The 26,772-nt window shown below is 39.0% G+C and overlaps 1 protein-coding gene across 1 annotated transcript in view; it reads left to right on the top strand.

Moving 5' to 3' along the window:
• The first annotated feature begins 5,184 nt into the window (after window positions 1-5,184).
• The window catches only part of SYNE2 (spectrin repeat containing nuclear envelope protein 2), a 258,629-nt gene continuing 237,041 nt past the window's right edge, over window positions 5,185-26,772 (top strand). Inside the window, exons 1-2 of the mRNA XM_032235484.1 lie at window positions 5,185-5,532; window positions 20,377-20,509. Coding sequence (XP_032091375.1) covers window positions 20,431-20,509 — 79 coding nt within the window. The 5' untranslated portion in view covers window positions 5,185-5,532; window positions 20,377-20,430. The remainder of the gene's footprint in view (window positions 5,533-20,376; window positions 20,510-26,772) is intronic.

The raw sequence follows: 26,772 nt of genomic DNA, 5'->3' as shown, positions 1-26,772 counted from the left end.
GCTGTTATGGTCACCACGATGTAGAAAAGATGTGGAGACTCTATAAAGAGTGCAGAGAAGAGCAACAAAGATGATTAGGGGACTGGAGACTAAAACATTTAAAGAATGGTTGCAGGAACTGGTTGTGTCTAGTTTAATGAAAAGAAGGACTAGGGGAGACATAGTAGCAGTGTTCCAATATCTCGGGGGTTGCCACAAAGAAGAGGGAGTCAAACTATTCTCCAAGGCACCTGAGGGTAGAACAAGAAGCAATGGGTAGAAACTAATCAAGGAGAGAAGCAACTTAGAACTGAGGAGAAATTTCCTGACAGTTAGAACATTTAATTAGTGGAACAGCTTGTTTCCAGAAGTTGTGAATGCTCCAACAGTGGAAGTTTCAAAGAAGATGTGGATATCTATTTGTCTGAAGTGGTGTAGGGTTTTCCTGCCTAAGCAGGGGGTTGGACTAGAAGACCTCCAAGGTCCCTTCCAACCTCTGCTATTGTATTGTATTGAGCCTTTTCACACCACCAGAAAGTAAGACAGACATATCACCAAAATTAATTCAAGAATTTTCAGCAGTAGTTTTATTCCCATGTTATAAAACACCTGCAGAATCTGGAAATGCATCAAGAATGGAGATGTATAGGAAACTGGTCGTATTTGAGAACAAGGGTCAATGAAGAGTCCTTGAAGAAGAAAAAGAATCACTTGCTAAGAACGAAATATTGCCATCTGCTTGTTCTTTTCCAGGAACAAAAGTCAGGAATTGATATAATTTACTGAATATCTAACAGTGCAATTTTATAAAATTTTATTTTATAACCATAGAATTCAGAGAATTTTTCCTTAAATGGGTGTGTATAGCACAAATGGAATATTCAAATTCAAAGCTAAAATTAATCCAATTTATGGCTAATACAATTTCTCTGACATAGTTTTTTGCACTATAGGCTTTTTTGACCTGAAATCTTTTCCACCATTGAACCAAAATGAAATTTCAGTTGAAGTCCTGCCAATCAAGGAGCCACTCAAGGCATTTTACAGAATAAAAGACTGATAACCTTTCACAAAAAGATAGGTTTTTCAGTTAAGAGATAATACAGATTAATTTTATCTTAAGGTATTGAGTAAGCCAAGACAATGAGGATTAATTAATAAATCATGGTTAAGCAAATCAAGGCTTAATGCACTATGGGAACTTCTCACTGTCTGAAGTTGGAGGTTTTTCCTGACTGTTGTAATGTGTATTTTATTCAGCTAAATCACAAATAAGAGGATGAACAAAAATGATAAAGTCAGAAGTGAGCAGAATTCTCCAGTAGATAGCCTCCCAGGAGTGGTTTGCTTTCCCCGAAGTGACAATATGGGTGGTTGGTTGCCAAGTGAAACTCAAGTTCTGACCAACCATACCCCAAATTGAAACATTTTTGGAGTAGTTATACAGGTTTGTGGGAGCAGAAGCAATTATGTAGAAAAGTGTAGAATGCCCAAGGTGATGAGAGAAAAACAATGGGTTATTTTATTCTGTTTATCACCCAGCGTCTCATTGGATAAATGGGCAGACTAGACAGATGCATTTGATGAATAAATAATAAATATGTATGGCTGGATGTCTCACCCAGCAATGAGGGTGTCACATTTTGCACCAACTGCAGTTTCTGGATCTAGCATAAGAACAATCCCACATGGAATACATTACTGTACAGTAATTAAATATGAAACAGCCATGTGAACAACTGTAACTAGGTCATCCCTGTCCAGGCAAGGGCATAGTTAGTATACCAACTGAAGATATAGTATACTGTAGCTGCTAATAAAAGTAAAAACAAATCAATAGAATAATGTTACACTTACATCTTATTAGGGATTGAGGTACATAATCTGAGAAATTCAAATCTTACTCAAAATGCCATTGATTCCATATAAACTTTTCCTTTAGGAGAAAGTAATCATGGTGGTGGACTGCTTCTCAGCATTCTTCATCACTCACTCATAATATTGGTCCCATTTACAGCATTGCTATCATTTAGAGCAGTGTTTCTCAACCTTGGTCACCTGAAGATGCATGGACTTCAACTCCCAGAATTCTGGGAGTTGACATCCACAGATCTTCAGGTGACCAAGGTTGAGAAGCACTGATTTAGAGCATTGTGTATATTATTCTTTATATAAGCTAACTTTAAATGTAAGATGTTGCTGATCAGTTGTTCTACAAATACCATACTTGACCACTGCACTATTTTATATGGGATCCTTCAGACTTAAGTTATGCCATTGACACTGGTTCACAGTGTATATTTAGATTCAATTCAAGGTGGATGACAGAATTACTGGTAGTCTAGAATTCAATGGACACGGTGGCTCAGTCGCTGAGCTTATCAATCAGAAAGGTCGGCAGTTTGAATCCCTAGTGCTAAATAACAGAATGAGCTCCCATTACTTGTCCCAAGTTCTGCCAACTTAGCAGTTCCAAAGCTTGTAAAAATGCAAGTAGAAAAATAGGGAACAGCTTTGGTGGGAAGGTAACAGCATTCTGTGGGGATTTGGCATTTAGACATGCCAGCTACATGACCACGGAGATGTCTTCGGATAGCACTGGCTTTTTTGGCTTTGAAACGGAGATGAGCATCGCCCCCTTGAGTTGGGAATGACTAACACATATGTGCAAGGGGAACCTTTACCTTTACCTCAGAATTCATCTGACTAATGGCCCACACGTAATAAAACCCAATAAAACCTTCTGACAAGTTAGAATTATGATATTTAAAAGCAGGCCTCCTCTATGATGATCCCAAGCTCCAAAATGACTTATCTTTATGTGTAAGAAACCACAGTCATCTAATTTAATTAAGGAAACGGCATGCTGGTGTCCCTCAAGTGCTGTCTTATCTATTTGGTTGATTTAGCATGGATGCAAGCAATATTTTGTGGCTGATAGACACATTAGGAAGCACTCTTGGGGAAAAAACTATGATAAAGATGTGACAATCACAAACATCCATTTACTAGTGAGCAAAATAGTGAGGTTCCTCACTTCCTGTTCAGCTCCAGCATTGGAAAAACTTGGACCCTTTCCAAGTCATTGATTCTGTGATCTCTGTTTTCTGGACAGGTTGACAGATTACTAATGAAGTGCTGGGCTGCCACAGCCAATTATGTTATTTCCTGAGAATGCATTGCCTCTGTAGTCTATGTGCCATTCTTGGAAATGAAGACTATTTATTATTAGATATGACAGCCAGTCATTAGCTGGATGATTTTGAGCCAGTCACTGTCTCTTGGCTCTGGGAAGAAAGCAATGGCAAACCACATTCACAACGCTGCAAATAAACTGAGAGACTAATTCAGGCAGTCTGCACTTGAGTCAATACACTTGAAGATACAAAAAGAAAAAAAAGAGAAAAAATAATTATAACCAGCCTTTCATTTAGAAGTTCAAAGCTTGGCTTGGCAGCTAACTTGCCAGTCACTGGTTTTATTTGAATCTTAAAACAAAAGGAAAACATTACAACTAGGTGGAGAAGAGACTGATAATTATCATAGAAAATAATCATAGGTACATTCATGCCTGCAATGCAAGTATATTCTTATATAATCCTTAATTTAAATTATCCTTGCTTGTTGCTATTTTAAAATGATGATCTCTAATAAATTGTTTACATGTTGCATTTTATTATCATTATTATACAAAGAGGAGATAATATTTTAAAGCAAGCAATTGACTATTTAATCACAGAACTGCCATAATTTGAAATCTCTCACTATACAGTCCTAAGAATGACTCTGATTGATCAAAATTCATTTTGTTATTTTTTCTTTTCAGCTTCAAGGGAATGCTGACTTTATATTTCTAAGCCAAGCCCTTGAGTAGGAGAAATGTGTAGAAAACCCATTTATCCCAATTTTAGCATATACGCAACAGACCAGAACTGGAAAGGATTTCATGAAATGAAGCAGAGAGCAGTGAAAATGGAAAGTTCCAATTCAAGATCATCCTTAGCTCTGGGATTGACTAATTGCAGTCAATTTAGACTGCAGCTTCCCTAACATACCATTGGCTTCTATTAAATGTAAAAAACACACACATTCCAAACCCTATCATCACATCAACATCACTTTGGAGTCTAAGTGCTCTTACATGGGTGGAGTGTTACAGACTGTACCATTTTGCCACTGATCAACACCCCAAGGCAATCATTTTGTGAGCATGCCCATTGCAGGCTTTCAAAATTCAAAATAAACTCTCTTAGTAAAAAAAGGTGGGAATTAAAGGTGGATTAATTTCCTGGTAGTTGTTTATCGTTCTAGCCTGTTTGCAGTTGCTTCTGGCAGCTATTTCATTTGTCTCTATTTTACCTGAGGGAAGTTAATTTGCTCAGCTTTTAAAGCACTTAGCAAAGCTTGGGTGTTGATTTCATGAAAAAGATAGGATTTGTGCACACCCACGTGATTTTAAACCCAATTGATTCAGTAAACTGGACAGATCCTTATTCGACTCCCCCAAAGGTGCTTTTTCAAGAGGCAACTGGACTTTCTGGTTTTTCTTTGAAGACGTTTCACTTCTCATCCAAGAAGCCTCTGAAGAAGAGCTGAAGAAGTTTCTTGGATGAGAAGCGAAACGTCTTCAGAGAAAAAAAAACCCCAGAAAGTCCGGTCGCCTCTTGAAAAAGCACCTTTGGGACAACCACGATCTGGATGACTGAGAATCTCCATCTTATTGGATTCTATGCACTCTAAGAGAATGAATTCTCCATAGTGAATTGAGCATGTAGGTCGATCCCGAGTTAATTTCTACACCCTGTGATGATCACACCTTCTGGCACGCTTCGCAGAAATTTGCTCCTACAGGATTTGCCACTTGCTGAGAAGCAGAAGGACCCGGTTTAAACTCCAGGCCGGCTAGTCCCGTCAGGCAGCGCCTGTCTTGAGGAAAGTTCAGCACTCCCACCATCTTCCTTCCTGATCCGAGGTTAACTTGACTACCCCCCACATAACCTGGTTTCTCTTTGCCCGGGAAGTCCACGGGCTCCCACTCTCCTCCAACCGCAGCAGGTGCCCTTCGCGTCTTTCCCGGCCAGCCGTTCCCTTCCCAGCCACGTGCTGTTTGTTTGTTTGCCTGGCCAAAGGGGGCGGTGGAAGCGAATTCGCGCTAGGCTGAGAGCGAAAAAGATCCTCCTCCTTATTCCTCCTCTCCCAGGGGCGGCCTGGCGGGCCGTCGGCCAAGGAGAGGGAGGGCGAGGCAGGGAGCCGCAATCTCCGCTTCCGACATCCGAAACGGTCACTGTAACGGCAGGAGCCGGAGACAGATACGCGCCGGGCCCGGCGGCTTTGGGGCGGAGTTTGCGCTCCCGAGGGAACGGCGAGGGCGTCGAAGACCAAAGCCCCATCCTGCGAGGAGGGAGACGGATCCAAGCGGGGCCGCCCAGAGACCTTTCCCCTCTCCGTCTTTTCCTAGCTCCCTCCCCTTTCCAAGCCCATCGTCCATCTCCCGTCCCCGTCCCCCTTCAGCTCATCTGGAGCGTCTGCAGATCGCAGCAGGCGCGCCGAAAAGTGAGTCTTTTCTCTTCGTGTTTTTCTCCAGGGAGAGTCAAAGAGAGCCGCCGCTGCCCCGCGCGGGGATGCCCATTCGTAGCTACGCCAACCGGCAGCATCGGGTGGGCTTCTGAGGCGAGGGAAGCGCCGTTGCAGCTGCGGAATGCCCTTCCCGCGTAGACGGCTTGCAGTTGGGGGGGGGGGAAGCGAGGAGATCTTGCGCGCCCGCCAAGTTTCTGGTGCCAGGAGAAAGAACCGCTTGAAGCTTTAAAATAAAGGGCGGCCGGGGGGGGGGGGAGGAGAGGTTTGTTGTTGGGGTTGCTGGTTTTATTATTGTTGCCGGTCGAGTTGTTCGTAGTTTGTTGAAGCATCCCTGAATGAGGAGGCGGAGAGAAAAACAATCCAGTCTTTTCCCACCTACGGGGTATGTTTTTGTGTGTGTGAATGTGTGTGTGTGGGTTTGTGCGCGCGCGCCCCGGGCAGCAAAAGAGCTTCTGCTGTAAACTCTCCCGAGAGCGGCGCCAAACATGCCTGGGCGGGAAAGATTAGGTTGTAAAAGAAAGGGGCCATTTGCTCGAGTTGACAGGGGGAGGAAGAAACCGAGTCTTCCCGCGGCGTGCCTTTTTCTCTTGGAAACTTCCCTTCCCTTCCTCCGCCTGGCAGGGACCTGGGATGCCCTGGATCGGGTCCAAGGAGCGACCCGCCCCCCCTTTTTTTTAGCTTGAGTCCCCTTTCTCTCCCTCCTCCCGTCCTGACCGCCCCTCCCTCACTTCGCTGAGCTATTTCCTCGCGCCTGCATTTTATTGGCTGGTTGCTTTACCTGGCGGCCTTTGTTGTCTGAAGCCGCCTTTGTTCTCTCCAAGGTGTCAACTCCACTTTCTCTTCTCTCCCCCCCCCCTCCCCAACCTATTATTTAACTCGCTTCTCTGCTCCGATAGTGGAACACGGGGCATCTCCACTGATCACGCTTGCTCTGTACTGTTCTTCTAAGTTAAAAAAAAAAGGAAACCAACGTAGTTTTGGACTGGTAGAGGAAAAATAACAAAGACATTTTGAAATTGGGAAAAAAAAACACCCATACAAATATAGTTGTTAGGGACAGTCAGCTATGGGGAGACTGTATGGTGGCCCAAGCTTCAAGGTGGTGGGGTAGTGTGGGAGGAGCAAAAGAAAGTATTTTTAATTTGTTTTGTTTTGAAATGATCAAAGTAGAGAAATCTTAGGAAAACAAGACAGAAGTGAATTCCATTAATGTTTATTGATAGATTTCTGTTCTATATTTCAAGCAGGATACTTTTTCTTGGCTGTTTACAAAATTCAGATCAAATCAGCAACATGTAATAAATATGAATATTCATAGCAAAAAAAATAGTGTACAAAGTAGGCAGAGGATGAAAGTTTGGCTTAAAGGCACATACAGGTTATGTATGTGCCTTTATGCAAGTAGTTCACTACTTGCTGCAAGGTGGAATTTAAGAAATCTCATATTGCTTAGATTTATGCAGATTAGAAATGAGTAAAGATGTTTAGCATGTAAAAATATTTGGGGACCAAAAATGCAGTCTTGGGGCAAAGTGGATTGCAGATGAATTCTAATACAGGCAATCTTTTCATCAAACACTTCAAGAAACGTAACTTCTGAGTGAATGGGATATATAATCTTTAATTATTTAAAACAGTGTCACATTAGATGTAATTTTTGTGAGGAAGTAATGGAAACAATTAGGATGGAATTTGCTGTGAATGAAAATATAGGCAATGAAAAAATATGGTGGTACAAAGATACTTTATGGCAATTACTGTAACATGGACTGGAGGGAATACTTGTCAACCAAGAATACAATTTCACTGTAGCTGTGACTACAAATCAGATTATAAATGACAACAAATGCCCTTTCAAGATATCTTACAAAAATAAAATTATATGATGATAATAACACAGAACAAATCAATAGTTAATTTTATTGTCCATTGCTTCCAACTCTTCATGACCCCATTTGCCATCATTTTACCAGAATTGTCTGTCAGTAACTGCTTTTTTGAATTAACCCCTATTATGGCATTGGTATTAGTGTCAAACCATTTTGTCTTCTGTCAATCTTTCTTAAAATTGCCTTTAATTTTTCCAAACACCAGATCAGATACCAGAACTGATTCAATAGGAATCTTGAAAGGGTTTTGTAAGACTTCAGTTAACAATGGTTAATGATGGAGCATGAGAAACGACAGGTAGTAATTCATGTTTGTTCTAGTTGAAACCTTACCTATATCCTGAGTGCCATAAATGCTCTCTTTTTCAACCTTATTCCTCCCTCACTCATAAATAGGAATCCTCCCCCACAGCTCATTTGGAGCTGTGGTAAGAAATACTGAAGAAAGTAGATGGGAACTTGTGTTTAGTCATGCTTAGAGTAAATCTCTTGAAATCAGTGGGCCTTAATACTGTGAATCATTCTCATCCTGCTCGAGATGTTGCTAAAATGTCAAGAGATGAAACAACTGATTATACTATAAGGCCATGTGAGATGGAACTCATATGGATGGGAATACTAAACCCAAAGAATCTGAAAGCTACTATTCAGAGAAGGTTGTTGTGAAGTATAGCAATTGTAGGGTTGAAAGTCCTTGTGAATAGGTGGCTTCATCGTTTCTTGTATCACCTTTTCATTACTTTGAGGAACTAGAATATTGATGTATCTGTTGCTTACATCAAGTCTACATTGGGACTAATGACAATAAGAGCTAACTTGGGTCACCCTCAAACCAGAACTTATAATTGTAGGTTGTGAATTGTAGAGGGAATATTCTATTGACTTTCTCCAGAATTTGACTTGACTATATATGTAACATGAAACCATAAAAGTAGGTGAGACTTACAGGTGAATGAGAAATCTCAGAAAGAAAATGATACTGCCAAATCCTACAACTTATTTCTGACTTGGAACCATAATCTGGAAAGCTATACAGTATTTACGGATTGGATAATGAAAGGATCTTTAAGTAGCAGTATATTGCAGGGCTGTCAAACTCCCGACTTGCAGGCTGGATGTGCCATGTGCTGATCATGCCCAAGTCTGCTTTAGCAAAGGGGGAAAAGGTCCAGATATGTCACATGATGCTACTGTGATGATGTGAGTTTGACACTCTGGTATAGTGCAACTGTAGTGCAACTGTTCAAGAAACAATTGGAAAAAGATGAGCTAATGAGCTTAACATGCTTTTTCTTCCAGTAGCTGCTCCTTTCAGAGTTGAAGGGGACAAAGTTTGCTAATGTTCATACTTTCCCCCTCCCCTTGCCTGACCTACTCATATTTTGTATTCATAAAGTTGACAAAGTTACTTGAATTGGCATATACCTCCATTTACCCTTGTACTTTAGGTGTAAAGGTCCTGCCTGAATGGAGAATGTTGGAACTGGGCTGCTTACCTAGTTCTGCTGAACTAAAGAAGTAAACTTGGGGAGTTGGGGAAGAATAGAGAAAAATATGTTGATTTAACTTTTTTTAAAGGCAAATCCTAAATTTTCCCTTCCAGTTTGAATTATGAGAGTAACACTTAAATGCCAAAACCTGCATTTTTACATTCCCTGCTTCTGTATCTTTAAGAGCATCCTGACATGCAGAAATTTAGCAGAGGAAATGTTTTGGGCATAGCAATTAAGTGATGGGGAAAACCTTCATATTGATGTACAGTTAAAGGTAGAAGATGAAAAGGGACTGTCAATTGTACACTGTTAAGCTTTTAATCAAAATATAACTGTACTCTATAATCAAACTTTGTAAACCTTTGTGCAACATACTTTTCTGTGATTGAAGCTAAGTATGATCAAGCTTAGCCCAGCGGTTAAATTTCTATAGCCTGTTTTGATTTCCTCTTCACTTGATATACCAGCCATCCTTGGGGAGCTGAGTAACCGGTACTGTCATTAAAAGCCTAATAAGCAAACATGGTAACATGATATAGGCTGATCTATTTAGAATAAAGGACAGTGTTTTTTTTTTACCCATTCCATATTTATCTTGAGAAATTTTGTATGGAAATTTTGTATGTATTCTATAGGAATATTGTGTATGAATTCTATAGGAAATGCAGGCAGGCTGCACTTGTAGCAAGATAAGTTTGCACTCAGTCCCACTTTTATATCGTACCTCTCCACTCAGTTTGGATAGTATGTGAAGCTGTGACTGTCCCAAGCAACTGTACAATAAAACATGATTCTAAACTGTGGTTAAAGTGGTCACAAACTTTGGAAGAGATGAAATATAATTTTGCAGTAAATAGCACTTTATTTTCAGTCATGAAAGCTTAAGCCTTTTTTTTTGTCATTCAGCTTTTTGAAAATATTGAATTGGGTTATGAGATTAGTTGTTCATTTCATTTATCATCAGGATTCATACTTAGCAATGATGGCAGTAATGTCAGAGAAAGGAAAACTATGAAATTCTTCAGAGGGCAAGAAATATATCAAGCAATTCTTTTTTTTAATTAGATGTGCCATTGTAGCAATAGCAATAGCACTTATACAGTGCTTTTACAGTCCTCTCTAAGTGGTTTACAGAGTCAGCCTATTTTCCCCAACAATCTGGCTCCTCATTTTACCTACCTTAGGAGGATGGAAGGCTGAGTCAATTTTGAGCCTGGTGAGATTTGAACTGCCAAATTGCAGGCAGCAGAAGTAGCCTGCAGTACTACACTCTAACCACTGTGGCACCTTGGCTCATTGTAGAAAATGAACTTATGAAAAACTACTTTTTAAAAACAAAAGATTAATTCTAACTTGAACTCTTCACATGTGGGTCTGATTGACAATATCTGAGGCTGTCCATTGGTTCAGCTAGCCACTATTAGGGCTGTGTGATAATTTAGAAAAGCTGCTTCAGAAGCCTCAGTGATTTAACAATCAGAGAAAAAACTTAGGAAGGATCATCCTTTCCATCTGGGAAGTTTGCACTTTAAACTTGCAAGATACTCTTTATATAACCTTATACCAGGGGTCAGCAACCCACGGCTCTGGAGCTACATGCGGTTCTTTCGCCCTCTGTTACGGCTCCCTGTTGATTGATCCCACCAGCGGCTGGCCCCTCCACTCCCAGTCACTCCTCATCTGGCCTGAGAAGGTAAGGGTGATGGCGGGGGATGGAGACTTGCTCCATATTCCAGAGACGAAGCGAAACACCCCTGTGCGCCTTGGTGCAGCAACAGTATTCCATCTTCATTTGCACTCAAGGCAGCCCTCACCTCCAGCTGCTTTGGGCTTGGAACTGTTGCCACCTCCATGGCCTGCCTGCTGCTCTCCCAGTGCCTTGTGCAGCACAGTGATATTTAGCATGCTTCACAATAGGGGAGACAGTTTCCTCCTCCTGGAGCCCATTATGACACAGAGCCATAATGCGACCCTGTCCTACTTGCCCCTGGCAACAGCAGTGGTGTCAGAGAGACAGAGAGGGACACACAGAGAGAGACAGAGAGAAACACACAAAGATATAGAGAGGGAGAGAGGGAGAAGAGGGTGGGGGGTGAACAATACATCCAAGGCTGGGTGTGGCAAGAGGTGACTGGGAGGGGAGGCATGAGGCGGGGCTGATCATGGCAAATAATTTAACAACCAGTTCTCTGCCCTAATGGGTAGGCATGGCTGGGGTCATGTGACTGGGTTGGAGTGAGTGATGTCGAGTTGGCCACATCCACCCAGTCACACCAGTTGTTAAATTATTGGCTCCCAGTGTTTTCTTTTCTGTGGGAAATGGGTCCAAATAGCTCTTTGTGTGTTTAAGGTTGCAGGTCCCTGCCTTATACAATAAAGTAGATTTAGCTTATCTAGATGTGTTTCCTGTCTGGTTTACTCAGGGTGACTGACAACAATTTTGTAAGTCTGAAGATACAAACTTCTCACTGCCACTTTGAATAGTCTCTTTATCATTAAGTCCTTGTAGCTCCTCTCTCTCTTGTATGATTGTTTCCTAAGCAGTATCTCTCTCCTTCATCCTCCAAAGTCATCCTCTTATTCCTTTACAGAAGCATCTTTGTAGAATAAGATCTGATGTGTTGTTTGTACACTCCATCTCTCTTCCATCACTTTCAGTCAGCATGGCTGGCAGTTGTATTGACTGGGATGATAGGAACTGCAGTTGGATGGCACCAGGTATACCTGCCCCTTTTGACTCCAAATTAGAGTCCATCCCAATCTCTCTGGAGGTGTCAACGATTAGGAAATGGACCTTCCACATACATACACTATATCACTGAACTATATTCCTTCTAGAATGCAGATTCTCAGACTTTATTTTTATGACTGACCCAATATTTCCTGATATCATTTCACAAATGCACTTTTTTTCTACAAACCAAAGAGCATCCATAACTCATAATTTAAAAAACAGTTTTGACCTTTCTAGCCTGATAAATCTTGTCAAGTTTGTCATTCATTCACCTTCAGTATTTGAACGAGTATGGCAATGATGGCTGGTGGTGTTATTTTCTTTTGAAATCATCTTTGATCTCCATCATCAAAAAAATTTAAATTGGTTGTAAAAGCCATGTTATACTACAAATAGCTTATATGAATAAGGCATTTAAATTCTCACTGGTCCATTAATCATCCTGAGAGTCTTCGCCTTCAGCAGAAAATTATCAGTCTGTGACAATGGATTTATTAAACATTCCCATGTCTTCCTTTCTCTACCCACAAGATCCATGGGGATTTACGGTACTGGGTGTAAGAGAAGAAGTCCTTGTGAAGAGTTACAATTTGAAATTCAATGGCCCATTTCAGCAGTCAGAAAGGAAACAAAACATAAATAGTTGCAAATGCATGTTACACTTTCATTATATTCCTTGTAATTTTCTCAAGATAGAATTCTACTAATGAAACAGCCAGGCCAAAGTGAACAATGTGTGTGAAACATTCTCAGTGAAATGATAACATGTGCATTTCTTTCTTTCTTTTTCTTAAAAAAATAAGGTAGCTTTTCCTTGTTTCTCATCTGCTTACCAAGTTAACAGTGCTTTAATTGGCAATCTCTCAATTGCTCCTGTCTTGCTCTTTTTGAACAAAAGAAGCCCAAAGAACTTTTGCTTCAGCATTTCTACGGCAGAAATGTTGGTACCCAGGGGAGGGATGCAAAGGGAAAAAATAAGAAGTAGGTCATCTATGCTGTAATGGTGCATCCCCAACAGATTTTCCTTGATTGGATTTGTTTTACTGTTGTTTTAATAACAACAGGACCTCTCTGTTTCTCCTCTCTGTTCTTCTGAATGAATCCTATTTTTCATATTTCCCTTGAATGTCCTTTTTTCTCCCTGTTTTTAAAGATCAATCAGTATTAAGAATTAATATGATATTTAATTAATATGATATTTAATTGTTTTTTGTTATTTTTATACTGGTTTCTGAATTCCTTTGGAAGCACAAGTGAATTTTATTGCTTTATTGGTTAAAAAAATCACCCCTCCAGTTGCAAAGTGAGTTGGCTGCACTCTGTTACTAGGTCTCCTGTGTGTTGGTACCACCTCTAGGAAAAAATCCTTAATTCCTTCCTTCCTTCCCTCATTCCCCTTTATGTATTAGCATCATCAGAGCTTCATTTCATTTCATTTCAGAGCTGAGGTTGCGCAGTGGTTAGGGTGCAGTACTGCAGGCCACTTCAGCTGACTGTTATCTGCAGTTCAACGGTTCTAATCTCACCGGCTCAAGGTTGACTCAGCCTTCCATCCTTCTGAGGTGGGTGAAATGAGGACCCAGACTGTGGGGGCAATATGCTGACTCTGTAAACCGCTTAGAGAGGGCTAAAAGCCCTATGAAGCGGTATATAAGTCTAACTGCTATTGCTATTGTTATTTCCAGAGCTACCCAAGGCTCCCTTGCATTGCTCAGCAAGGGTAGCCTGTATCACTTAATTTAGGAGCACAAATTACATACAAGGTAATGCCTAACCTGGGGCCAGTGACACGCCTGTATTTTCTTTCTTCTCTGTTCACACAACTATAGTGGATCCTGTTTTAGGAGGGGATCTATCAATTAGCACAGTGTTCCAAAACATTCCTCTGGATTTCCCATGTTTGGCATCCTGAGCTGATCAATCAGTTCCAGGCTTTATCAAAATGGATTAGAAGTATCACAGGAATATCTCTACCAATTCTAGCCCCAGGAACTTCTCCAGGAGGGTTGATCCCAAGATACTCTGCATTAAAAAAAATCATTAGGAATATCTCTACTTATTCTGGCCCAAAGTGTTACAGAAATATCTCTATTAGATTTCACCCCAGGGTAGCTTAAACTCATTACTCATTTAATTGTACATCCCAGAGCATCAGGCATGGCCAATGCACAAGCATTTAAGCAAATAATTTTTAATAAGAGACAGGATGAATGGAAAACTCTTGTTCTGCCTTGACTGAATTAACCATATACATTAAGAACTGGGTGAGAAGAAGCTTTTTATAGCAGTTTATTAGTACCCAAATAAATCAAGCAAGCAAGCTGCCACTACCCCATACCAATAGGCCCTATTTTGCTTTGGGTTTGCCCTTTACAAAAGGCAGAGAACAGTCCTGCCACAAAGTTTTATAGTATTCAATCTGTTATCAGCTTTCCACAAGGTTTGTCTTTATAGACCTTTTAGGCCAGGGGTTCCCAAACCACGGCCAAAGGGCCAGTACTGCAAAACAAGCAAATCTCCATTTGCTGGATGCAGGTAGGGCACAAGACCATCCCCCATCTGCTCCTCGGAAAAAAACTCTCTCCGCATGGAAGCAGTCCCAGGTGCCCAAAAGGTTGGGGACCACTGTTTTAGGCTACAGTTACTTTTAGTCCAAACCAGTATTTTCTGAAAGAATCCCTATTATAGCATAGCAATAACAATAGCACTTAGACTTATATACTGCTTCACAGTGCTTTACGGCCCTCTCTAGGCAGTTTACAGAGTCAGCCTATTGCCCCCAACAATTTGGTTCCTCATTTTACCAACCTCAGAAGGAGGGAAGGCTGAGTCAACCTTGAACCTGGTGAGATTTGAACTGCTAAATTGCAGGTAGCCGGCAGTCAGCAGAAGTGCACTCTAACCACTGGGCCACGGGGGCTCATACTGAAAAAGATTATTTTGTTTTTTTTATTTTATATCCTTTTTTAGTCCAATACTCAAAATATCTTACAGTAGTAAAAATACAAAGCGCAAACAATAAAACTAATGCAATTAAAATCAAACCAAATTTAAAGTCAGCACTCAAAATAATTAAAAGCATGGCATTTAATGATGCACTGGTTAAGCTGCTGGCCAGGAAACCAGGAGACTCTGAGTTCTAGTCCTGCATTAGGCATGGAAGCTGGCTGGATGACTTTGGGCCAGTCATGCATTTTCATTTCAACCCACCTCACAGCTTTGATGCTGTGGAGAAAATAGGAGAAAGAAGGAATATTGGTATGTTTGCTGCCTTGCGTTGTAAATGAAAAAGGCAAGATAAAAATCTTTAAAAGATTTTAAAAGATTTTAAAAATCTTTAAAAAAATTTAAATTGTCTTCCTCAATTCTAGGAGAATAGAAGATCTCTTGTTGTAAAAGTCATATATATTGGTATGTTTGCTGCCTTGAATTGTATATGAAAAAAGACAAGATAAAAATCTTTAAACCCCTTAAACAAAAAGATGCCGCTTAGCCATTTTCCTCAATTTTAGGAGAAAAGGAGATATCATCTGGGGGAGATCATTCGGTAGGCTGAAAGCTACATAGGAACCACAGAGTCTTTCCAATATATTTGATAGCGGAAATTCTGGCAGTAGTACATCTTCGAAAAGGACTGTATTTGTTCTAAGTAACTGAGCAAGTTCATTGTAAGTGATCTTCAGGCATTAAACACCAAAAATTGTGACCAGTAGGCAATTGTCAGACAGTGCAGATTTTTTTTTGGACTGGCATTATGTGAATCCTGTACCTTACACCAGGTTTTAAGTCTGGCTTCACAATTTGCACCTGTTTCAATTTCCAAACACATTTTTAAGATCAGCTCTGGGGGAAGCTTGTTGGTGACACTTCGATAACATTTTTAAATGCCTCAAATGATATCTCTGATTCCTTGGGAAGAGGTTTATAGCATTTCCTCACGTATTCTCTCTTTTATGGTCAAATACTTGTCGATCTGAATTTGAAAGGTAGCTTTCTGCCATTTCACAAGAGGTGTTCTGTACAGTAGCAATCTCCTAAATTGATGCTTTCCTTTAATAAATAGGTGCATAAAGAAAATACAATTCATGCTTTAGAAATAGCATTTGAAATAGTACATACCTTTAGTCTTAAATTCATCTTTGATAAGTTAAAACTATGCAACTAAGTAAAATATTAAAAAGTCCTAAGTTGTACTGCAACAAAGCATCCAACAGTACAGCTTCTCTTACTATATTTGTATGTTTATAAGGGTATGTACATTGTAGGGGCTTTTGTAGAGAACTCTAGATAATCTGTGACCCATTGGGACTTCAGTTCAGAGATATTGCCTTACCAAATTCCTCAATATCTTAAACAATAGTAGGGCTTCTAATGTATTGCCTTCACTGGAAAAGTTCTTAAAAATTCAGGAAAGTATTCGGAAATCTCTCTTCCTTGAAAACAGCCCTTGTTGAATTGCATATGTAGCACAGTCAAGCATCAGGAGCTGTCCACAGGAAAAGTTTTATGGCATTTTATCTAATGCCATAAAATATGCACCTGGAGAATCAGTGTAGCCACAGCCTAAAATCTCTCGGGGATAATTATGGCTTTAGTTTAGCAAGATTCTGTCCAATAGGTGTAAGCAAATAAAGGACTGAAGTTGATTGGATTTTGCTGTGTTGTCTCTGGGCTTGAGCCTCACATAAAATTTTATAAAATTGTTATGTTACACCCAAACAAGATTTTTTTTAATAGTATGTAGATGTGCAATAAACCTCCACAGAAGGCATCAAACAGTTGGAAAACACACTTGTTTGATCCAGTGAGAGAAGGACAGAGAAATAAACAGACAAACCATAAACACAATATTGTTATTGCTATTTTCCAGTTTCTGCTATGGGAATCTTTCAATGTGTTATTTTCAGGACAAGCAAAGTTGGGCCTTTTCTTTTTTTCTCTATGAGATTTCAGCTGTGGATCTATTTATATAATGATGGCAGGCTTCCAAGCCAAACATAATGGAATATGTGGCTCTCTTACTTTTGGGAATCAACATTTTGTTATTTTGATGTTTGATTTCTAAATTGATTTTTCCTTCCCTGGAATAATCTCAGTTAAGTTGCCCATCAAGAAAAATAGAAATACATTTGCCTCCCTCCTAAGCTCATTTTTTTCTCTTATCAATAGAGAGGTTTTTTTTTAAATTTTAGACTGGGCTAATACTAAATACTTTCCCAGATTATATTATCTGTGGTGCAATTACTTTCCTTTTCCTTGCAGGCACACTTTATGCAAATAGCTAATCAGGTCATGGTTGCTATGTTCCTTCCAGACCATGGATGGAAAGTAATCAAGGAGAGAAGCAGCCTGGAATTAAGGAAAAATTTCCTAACAGTGAGAACAATTAACCAATGGAACAGCTTGCCTTCAGAAATCATGGGTGCTTCATCACTTGAGGTTTTTAAAAAGAGACTGGACAGCCACTTGTCTGAAATGGTATATAGGGTGGCTGGACTAGATGACCTCCAAGATCCCTTCCAGCTCTATTTTATTCTAATTCTATTCTAGTGCAGGCAAAACACAGGCTCATATCTTCATCCAACCATTAAGCTTACTAAGTTGATTGGGCTGGTCCTCCTTAGTCAGATTTATTGATTTATGTTTTAAATACCCCTTGGAATTTCTATTAATACACGGTGACCATGGGAAGGAAACAATAACAGCAAATGGTATCAGGAAGTATTTGTACAACTGATGCAATTTGTATTGTTTCCACAATGATACATGATGCTTATGGTACTGTTTTGAATCAAATATGTATATAGTGCTTATTTTCTTTTTTCTTAATATGAAATCAGCACTTATTGATTGGGTAAAGGGAAACATCTATCTTAGAGAGACAGAAAAACCAAAATGGAGTGGCTTTGGGGTTTTGGTTTTCAACACCTGGTGGTTTATCATCTTCGACTCTGATGTGTTTGGAGGTTCTCCTGAACTCATGGCTCTTGTTTGATGAGCAGGTGGCTAAGGGGTCCTTTGCACAGATTTGTCTTGTGCACCAATTACATGTTTTCCTGGGCAGGGAGGCCTCATGTCTTAGTCGCCTCTTAGCTGTGTTATTGCAAAGTGCTTTACATGGAGCTGCCCTTAATGAGCACTCAGAAGTCACAACTGGTCCACAACTCTAAAGTTACAATAGCTCACACAATATTGGTTCTGCACAGGTTCGTCCATATTGTAATTTTGTTGCGTGACCTGCATTGGTTTTTTAAATTTTATTTATAGGTTTCATGCTTGTGTCATCTGCTCAGAGTTATTTAAGATGGGTGGCCAGATAAATTGTTTAAATAAATAAATATTCACCACCATCATTTTTATAAGGCATCTTTCAGATATAAGCACATATTATTAAACCCTTGCATACACTGTTAGTAGTCCTACTATGTGTTTCTCTGTGGTGAATTGAAATGCTAGATGGGGGTGGGGGAGTTAGGCTTTACCATGTGATTTTGTTTTAGTGTGTCCATTAAACTCCAACATACAACTATCAGAATCACATGCTGTTGTTTTCCCTGAACTCTACTAATATGTAGCTAATATGCAACAAGGGATTTAAATGTATTTTCATTAAAATAACTCTTGCATGTAGACAATTATTGTGTTAAGAGGCACAGTTTTGATAATAATCTCTATTGTATGTGAGTGGTTCCACCTTCAGACATCCAGTCCTCCCTTCTCCAGGGACATAATGATGTGGTACAGTCCAGAAAAAAAAATCTGCTTCTCCTGCATGCAAAGATCAGTTTTAGGAGTGATTATGGAATTTTATGCAGGAATTTTATGTTCCTGATTCCTCCAGTATGTTAATAAAATAATCAAAGTTTCTGTTCAATACTTAAAAAGAAAACTGAAAGCTAGTTACACAAAGCCTGTTCTGTTCTTATGTATTTCCCAAGGAAGTTTTCTTCCATCTGAACTTTGTTATAAATTAATAGTGTATTGCTGGAAGTATTCATTTGCTTATATAGCAACCTCTGGCCATATAAGGGAATAAAGTGATTCAGAATTCTTGGCGAGTTCATAAATAAATACTCTCTGGAGAATCAAATGGAACAGACCTAACTGTGTGGAAATTACTGTGTTTCAATAGCATTAAAATAAATATAAGGTAAAACAATGTAATGTAGAGGATGGAGAACTAGCCTCCTGTTGAATCCAATCCAATCCAATTTAACCCAACAAACAAGCTTCCATGTTCTGCTTCTTCAAGGGACACAATCCCAGATTATCAAGTTGCAAGTTGTTTCCTTATGGGGACTTTCCATTCTATCACAAAGAAATAATTATGAACATTTTTTTCACTAGATTTATTAGTCCCATCTCCCCCCCTCCCCGCCCGCAAGTCTTTAGAACAAAGTATACACTAGATTTAGGTTAAATTTGCACATTGTTTTAAGTTTGGTCTTTTCATAGCACAAAAATAAACCATTAATTGACTGGCTTTGCATAACACTTTAAGCCATAAACCAAACAAACCCCATTCTGGCTTACTATTATGACTGAACTGAATCCCAGAGACTTCACTCCTGTTGCACCAAATTACTGCTGACAGATCCCCCTTCCATGTATTCATCTTGCCTTTCTGTTTTTCCATTAGATCATGAAGCAAAGATTCAATCAGTTAAATGTTGATTGTCTGTGTTAGAGAGATTTGTTTTTAAAGTTTTAAACAAATAGAAGTGAAGAGGTGTTTTTCTCAGGACTGAGGAATTTTGATCCAAAACAGTATAGAATGACAACGTTGTATGGACTGGACATCTGCTACACCTCAGTAGGAAATAATGTAAATTTACTGCCATTTTTGTGGTGAGTGGAGGGCAGATTTATTTGGCTCCTATACGTGTTCTCAGATTCTTTTTGTTTCTTTTTTAGATTTAGTTTGATAGATTTAGTGTGTTTCTTTTTTAGAGCTTTCACTAGCTGATCGCACAGATCTATTGCAATCAAGTCCTTGAACTTTTCTTTCATTTGGATGATTCTGCATTGTCTACAGCAGCTTAATCTGGCTTTTCTTTTAAAAAAATTAAAAAGTGTTAGCATTCAAAAGTTAGGCAAGTTACCAAGTTCAGGGCTGAAACATGAACTCTGTTGCAAAAGGAATTTGCATGGGTACACTGTGGTAGCTAAGATACAGATAGGACAAGAAAGACTTCTTGTGCCAGGCAACTTACTTTCATAGCTACCTTTTAATCTTTTGTTGGTTCAGCTACTTTTGTATCTAACCTGCTGTTCCCATTTTGAAAAAAAAAAGATTTATTAAGGGTGAAATGAAAGAAACTGCTGTCTTGGACACAATAACTTAAAGTGTCCCAGGAAGCTGTCAGTTTGACTTTCTAATTTATCATCGCTCTTTCCAATCTATGCTTCACATTTTTTGGGGGGGGGTGGGGGATTTTTCAAGAAATATATCTTCCGTTTTTTGGCAATGACCTTTGCAGAAATGGAGGTGAGCCAAGAGTAGTACAACCTAGAAATCTAACAGATTTATGATTCAGAAAGGAGTAGTCCAGATCCAGATAATGTAAGCAAACACTGTTCTTAGCAAACAGAAGCAGGTAAATTGCCTTTTTTAAAAAAAAGACTAGAGGCTTTTTCAGAGGCATCAGTTTTACAAGAGAAATTTAGTCAAGTTGACTGCTGTTAATGTTGGTTTCTCTTCTAGGTTTCCATCTTCCAGTTTGAAATGAATTTACAGTGATTGCATGCCCATAAAAGCATGGAACCTCTTAAAACTTCATTGGTATCAGAAGAACAATCTTCTACAGAGATTGATGATCGTCATTATTCATTACAAGGTAAGCTTTGTACCACAAAGTATATTTATTGAAGTTTTTATGCAGCAGATGTTTACGGTCAAAGCCTCATTAGAAAACTATTTCAGATCACAGGATAGACTTAGAATAAAGTAAAATGAATAAGATTAATCTAACTTGGTGTCTTGCTTCTGATCATAATCAGCTGGATTCTTCCAGCAAAGAAATATGTTGTCACTTGAATACTGATGTTGTGCTAAGCTGTATTGCTGTTTGTTTGGTTTGAGATCAGAGCATAGACATTATTTTATTCAAAGCTAAGAGCTACTTGTTTCTCTTAAGGCATGCCAAGTGCATCATTTCAAAAACAGTGGCTAAAGTTATGTTAAATATTAAATTTAATATATTTGAAATGGAAATGAAGTGCTAATATATCAATATGTGTTGAATATTCTCTATGCTCCCTAATATTCTGTATTATACATTTTTAGAAATAAATTTCACAAAATTGTAAATGTGTGAATTTATACTCTGAACCTTCATTTAATAGCATTAGTATCAATTGTTTCCTCTTATATAGAATGTATTGGTGGTTCTATTTCATTAGTTGAAAAACCTAATTTGCCTTTTGAAGAGGAATGATGTTGAAATGGAGTAAATTGGTGAAACTTTAAAAGAAGTGAGCCAATTCCGGTCCATTTGAAGTGGTGTCTCTGATATATCCAAACAGTGGGGCAGGGCAAGAGGGAACTTTTCGCAGGACATGCCTAAACTTTAGAGGAGGATCTTTGCATAAGCCCAATAAAATTTGCAAAGTGCTCTTTTCAAAGGTTTTTCACAACCCTAATAGAAATAATTTTGCTTTCATACTCTTGCTCTTGTGAAGATTCATCAAAAATAAATAAATTCCAATGTTCAGAAATCCTCAGCCCAAGTACTTTCCTGTTTTGTACTTCTTGAATGCATAGAGTGGAGGTGCTCAATATGAAAAAGCAGATTGGAAAATGGGATGTTTCTTTATTTAATTTTATTTTATTTCTGAATGACATTACAAGTAAACATTGTAACCTACTGAGCAGTATGCATACTGAAGGCAGAATGTCACCTGCGGCTGAAAAAGACCTCTGACCATAAACCTTGGGAACCTTTGCAAACATTGCCGAGAATATACTATGCTATATGGATGAACAATCTATTCTATTGTAAATCAATTCCCTGTTAACTTTAAGAATATGAGATGCAAGTTGGGTATTCCTTTAATCAAAATGCAATTTCATTCCCCCTGCCAAAATCATGGATTTAACATATGGACAAGATCATAACAGGTCGTGGTTACCTTTGTATATGATGTCTAAATATAGTTTCCTTAAAGATGATTTAGTGAATTAACTACGATTAATTGGCTTCATAACCAAAATGTATGTGATCAGTGTAAGATAATGATTAAATTTGTTATTTGTATTCAGTGATTAGTTCGGTTTACTGAATTCTGTCTGTTTCTGAATTGCCAAAAGAAACTGGACTTACACTGGGCTAAAATGACTAGATAAGCAAGATATTTTGAACAGATTGACAGAAATATTATTTAAATCACTCAACATGGCAAATCATTATTTCCAATTTACTCTTATGTGAAGCGAGTGTAGTGGTATGAAAACCATTTGATGAAGTTTATATGACAGGAGGCTCATATGATATATTAAGACAACAAATTGTGCCTTTTGTTGTATTTAAGTACAATGACAATAAAGATTATACTTATACTTGATTGATCAACTATGGGTAAAACAATGTATTAATCAGTGGTGGGTTCTGGATCCCATCGCAACTGGTACGCTGCGACAAGGCCAGGCATCCACCACCTGCAACGATCCAGCTACTCGGCAGAATGTCACACAGGTGCCGTATGGTGCTCCCAGCAGGCACCGGTACGCCCGTATTGGGGCGTACCAGCCGTAACCCACTACTGGTGTTAATCCAGTATACCATATTTTTGGAGTATAAGATGCACCAAGGTTTTGAAGAGGCAAATTAAAAAAAAAAGTTTTTGCACTCTGCAAACCTCCCAAAACCGGCCCGTTTTTCATGATAATGGGCCCATTTTTTTTCAAAAAAAGGGCATGAATAGCCTTTAGGAGACTTGTAGAGTGCTCCGGGGGAGGGGGGTAAAAACAAGCAAAAAATGGCCTGGTTTTTGCAAAAATGGGCCCATTTTTTTTTAACAAAAGGGCATGGATAGCCTTTAGGAGGCTTAGAGTGCTCCTGGAAGCTGGAGGGGCAAAATTAAGCAAAAAATTGGGCCAATTGCCCAATTTTGCTCCCCAGCCCCCAGGAGCTCTCTGAAAGCTTCCTAAAAAGCTATGCACAGCTATTTTGGTGAAGGGGACAGGGTTTCGGGAGGCAAAAAATGCTGTATTCAGTGTATAAGACGCACCCAGATTTTCAGCCTCTTTTTTGATGGAAAAGGGTCTGTTTTATACTCCGAAAAATACGGTATATAAATACGCCTACTAAATTTACTCTTCTGAGCTTGTTTTTTTTAGTTCAAAAGCTAGGAATTTAAATTTTTATGCTAGTAATTGCAAAAGAGGGATAAAGCAATCTATAAAATCTTTGACAACTTGCTTGCTCACCTGCATGGAATTCTAGTTGCTTTTGGCTATTAGGAAAGTTGCAAGCCTGTATCTACATGCTAACAATGAAGAAAGAGTAACAGAGCAATTGTTTGTCATCTTGCTTAGTCACCTTCCTGGAATTGTGGTTGGCTAGGAAAGTGGATAAGCCCAAGCCATAAGTGATCTAATAAATCCAAAGTTTTTTTTTGGTATATAACTTGACAGTATCTGTCTTCCTATACACACCTAACATTTGGAAGAGAAGGAAAGTGCAGTTCAAAGAAAAACTTTAATCCTAGTTATAAATACATCCCCACCTCATTGCAAAGAAATGTGAAAGAGCTGTATAATTTATCAAGTTGTTATTGTGATTTTCCTAGCTGATTTTCATGAATGGAAATGCAGACTTTATGCTTTCCCTTGTAAGTTTTTTTAACTATAAAAACTTCTGTAAATAAAAATCAAACATCAAATCCACATGTTCATATTGTATGTATGTATGTATGTGTGTGTGTATGTATATATTATAAATACTACTAATATGGTGCAGTGGTTAGAATGTGGTACTGCAGGCTGACTCTGCCCACTGCCAGGAGTTTAATCCTGACTGGCTCAAGTTTGACTCAGCCTTCCATTCTTCTGAGGTCAGTAAAATGAGGACAATGTGCTGACATTTGTAAACTGCTCAGAGAGTGCTGTGGAGTGGTATATAAGTCTAAGTGCTATTGAAGTTATTTGCTGTGGTACAGTAGCACCATCGTTTAATATTTTTCTTTAGAAAGGGAAATCAGTTCAGGTGTGTCTGCTACCACACCCTCCTCCTCAAAAAAAAGAGTAAAGTCATAAATGCCAAGGATGAAGAAACAGTAAATAAATTCCATGATGACGTATAGCATTTTCCATTTGATTGAGGTATTACGCAACCACACTGGATTGAGAGAAATATTATCTGAAAGACAGATTGTGTGTTTTACTCTGCTTCTCCTTAGTCTGAAAAAGTTCGGATGTCCTTCCTGGAGTCAGAGAGCTAAAATGTGGAAGCCAACAGCCTCATTGATATAGGAAAATATGAGAGGCATCATGGGGAAAGTAAGCCAGGCTACACCTAAACATTATGGGTATGGATAGCCGTTTGTGCAGTGGGACTAAAAAAAAGTGCTTTCTTCCTTCTTATATGACCCAGGTGATTTCTCAATTCACCTGGAACACATTTGTGTATGCTTGGGATAATACAGAGAGGAAGAGGAATCCGTTCTGCTATCTGGCAACAATGGTTACAATTTGTAGTTGCGTGCTCTTGTTTGCAGTGTATGAAGGAATAAATAAATATTTCTGATGTTGTGCCACCTGTACAGTTACTTTATGGATAAGAAGCAATTTTACTTTATGCTGCTTCTTGAGCAATGATTTAGAGTAACCTTCAAATATCAAAAATTAGTAAAGGCAACAATATTGCAGTACTTAAAAAACAAATAGAAAAGAAAGAACGTTCACCCATAGCATTCTCACAAAGAAGGCCTGGGTGGAAAAGTAAATCTTCAATAAAGGCATTGTGGGTAGTCCTTAACTTACAACAGTTGGTTTAGTGACCATTCAAAGTTACAATGGCACTTAAAAAGTGACTTATGACAGTATTTCACACTTATGACCACTGCAGCATTCCCAACGTCACATGATCAAAATTCAGACACATAGTGACTGGTTCATATTTATGATGGTTGCAATGTCCCGGAGTCATGTGATCACCTTTTGTGACCTTTGGGCAAGCAGAGCCTAGGTGGCGCAGTGGTTAAGGTGCAGTACTGCAGCCACTTCAGCCGACTGCTAGTTCTGCAGCTCGGCGGTTCAAATCTCACCGGCTCAGGGTTGACTCAGCCTTCTATCCTTCCGAGGTGGGTAAAATGAGGACCCAGATTGTGGGGGCAATATGCCGACTCTGTAAACCGCTTAGAGAGGGCTGAAAGCCCTATGAAGCGGTATAGAAGTCTAACTGCTATTGCTATAGAGTCAATGGGGAAGTCTGATTCACTTAACAACTGTGTCACTAACTTAACAGAGTTAAGTGATTCACTTAACTCTGACAAGTAAGGTTGTAAAATGGATCAAAATTCATTTAACAAATGACTCACTTAGCAGCAGAAATTTTGGGCTCAATTGGTCGTAAGTCAAGGACTACCTGTACAGTAAGTTCTCATGAATTTCAGGGGAAAGAATATTTCAGAAAGCAGGTAACATCCTAGAAAGACTCCCTATCAGTAACCATAAGAGATCATTTTCAATCATAGCACACATAGAATAAGACCTCTTCTCATAAGCTTATTGATCATTCAGTTCTGCAATGGACAAAACAGTCTGGAAGTTAGACTACTACTACTTATTTTACACTTTATAAACCCAAAGAAGAGCTTTGAACCTGGGTTGGGAATTAATTGGCCACTAATGCAGTTGCTTGAACATAAGCAGTAACATCTGTGTCAATGATCCCCTTCTCAGCAAATGAATAATTGCATTCCGCATCAATTGCAGAATATATCATTCTACTGTAATCTCAGTGTATGGTTACTGGTGTACACCAGCCAAAGCTAGTAATAGGCAGCAGGCAGACTAAGGATAGACATTGTTTTTAGGATGCAACATTGCTTACAAGTTCACTGTCCATTGTTGAATCTGGATGATGCTATTTATCAGCAGTGCTGTTGACATGACTTTACCTCAAAGCAAATTAATTTTGCTTAGCATCTATCAGACCTATGGACAGAAAGAAGAGCTCTTCAGAGATTTGGTGGAAAGGATTGTAAGTACTGATCTTTTCTCCATCACACCTGTTCTGGCCTCCAGTTCCCATGGATACTAAGCCTGAGAGTGCCAGGAAAGGGAATGAGGTATGCATCTGGGAGAGAAGGAAGAGGTGGGTGTGAACTCCCATTGAACAAGCCTGTGCAGGGTTTACATTCCATGCCTGCTGATCCAATTTGCACACCATCTGCCAAAGCACAATTCCCTTTCTTAACCTATTTAATTCTCATGCATAGGACCCAATTCAACAGACATTTGGACAAATCAATTTGTTGGGGCATAATCTCCTAATTCAATTTTCCTCATGCCACTGTAAACCTCCGAAACATCTTTTGTCTGCTTTTTATTCCCACACTTGGACACATCCCCACTTTACCATTCTTTACACATCCCCACTTTACCATTTTTCTTATATCACCGTCAAGCCCAATGGAGTTTTTTGTCTGCTTTTTATTTCCCACCATTTCTACCCCTTCATTATCTTCATTATCTTTCCCCCACTCTTCTTTAAATTCCTGCTTTTCTGGGTTCAGAATTCTATTTATGCTTAATTTTAATGATTTTAATGGTCTGTGCATATTTTTTATGGTTTCACTTAGTTCTTCAAATTCCCAGCTTTCCATGTTGTCCAGTTCCAAAGTTACAGTTAGTTATATAATTCTTCTTTCAGAGTTCTGGTCCACCTTAAATTTATCTACTTCAACTGCTATGGGGAAGAGTGACGGGAGCCATCTTGGTCTTTTGTTCTTCCTTAAATGTCCAGTTCTAAAATTGCAGTTAGTTATGCAGATTTATTTCGAGGTTCTGGACCTTAAATTTAGCTTATTCAGTTTATGTAAAACCAGAAGAGAAGCTGCAGCCATCTTGATCTCTTTGCCTCCTGCTTTTCCAAAT

Source organism: Thamnophis elegans, chromosome 1, assembly GCF_009769535.1.
Source record: "Thamnophis elegans isolate rThaEle1 chromosome 1, rThaEle1.pri, whole genome shotgun sequence".
Taxonomy (NCBI): domain Eukaryota; kingdom Metazoa; phylum Chordata; class Lepidosauria; order Squamata; family Colubridae; genus Thamnophis; species Thamnophis elegans.
This window is presented reverse-complemented; position numbering and strand designations above follow the sequence as displayed.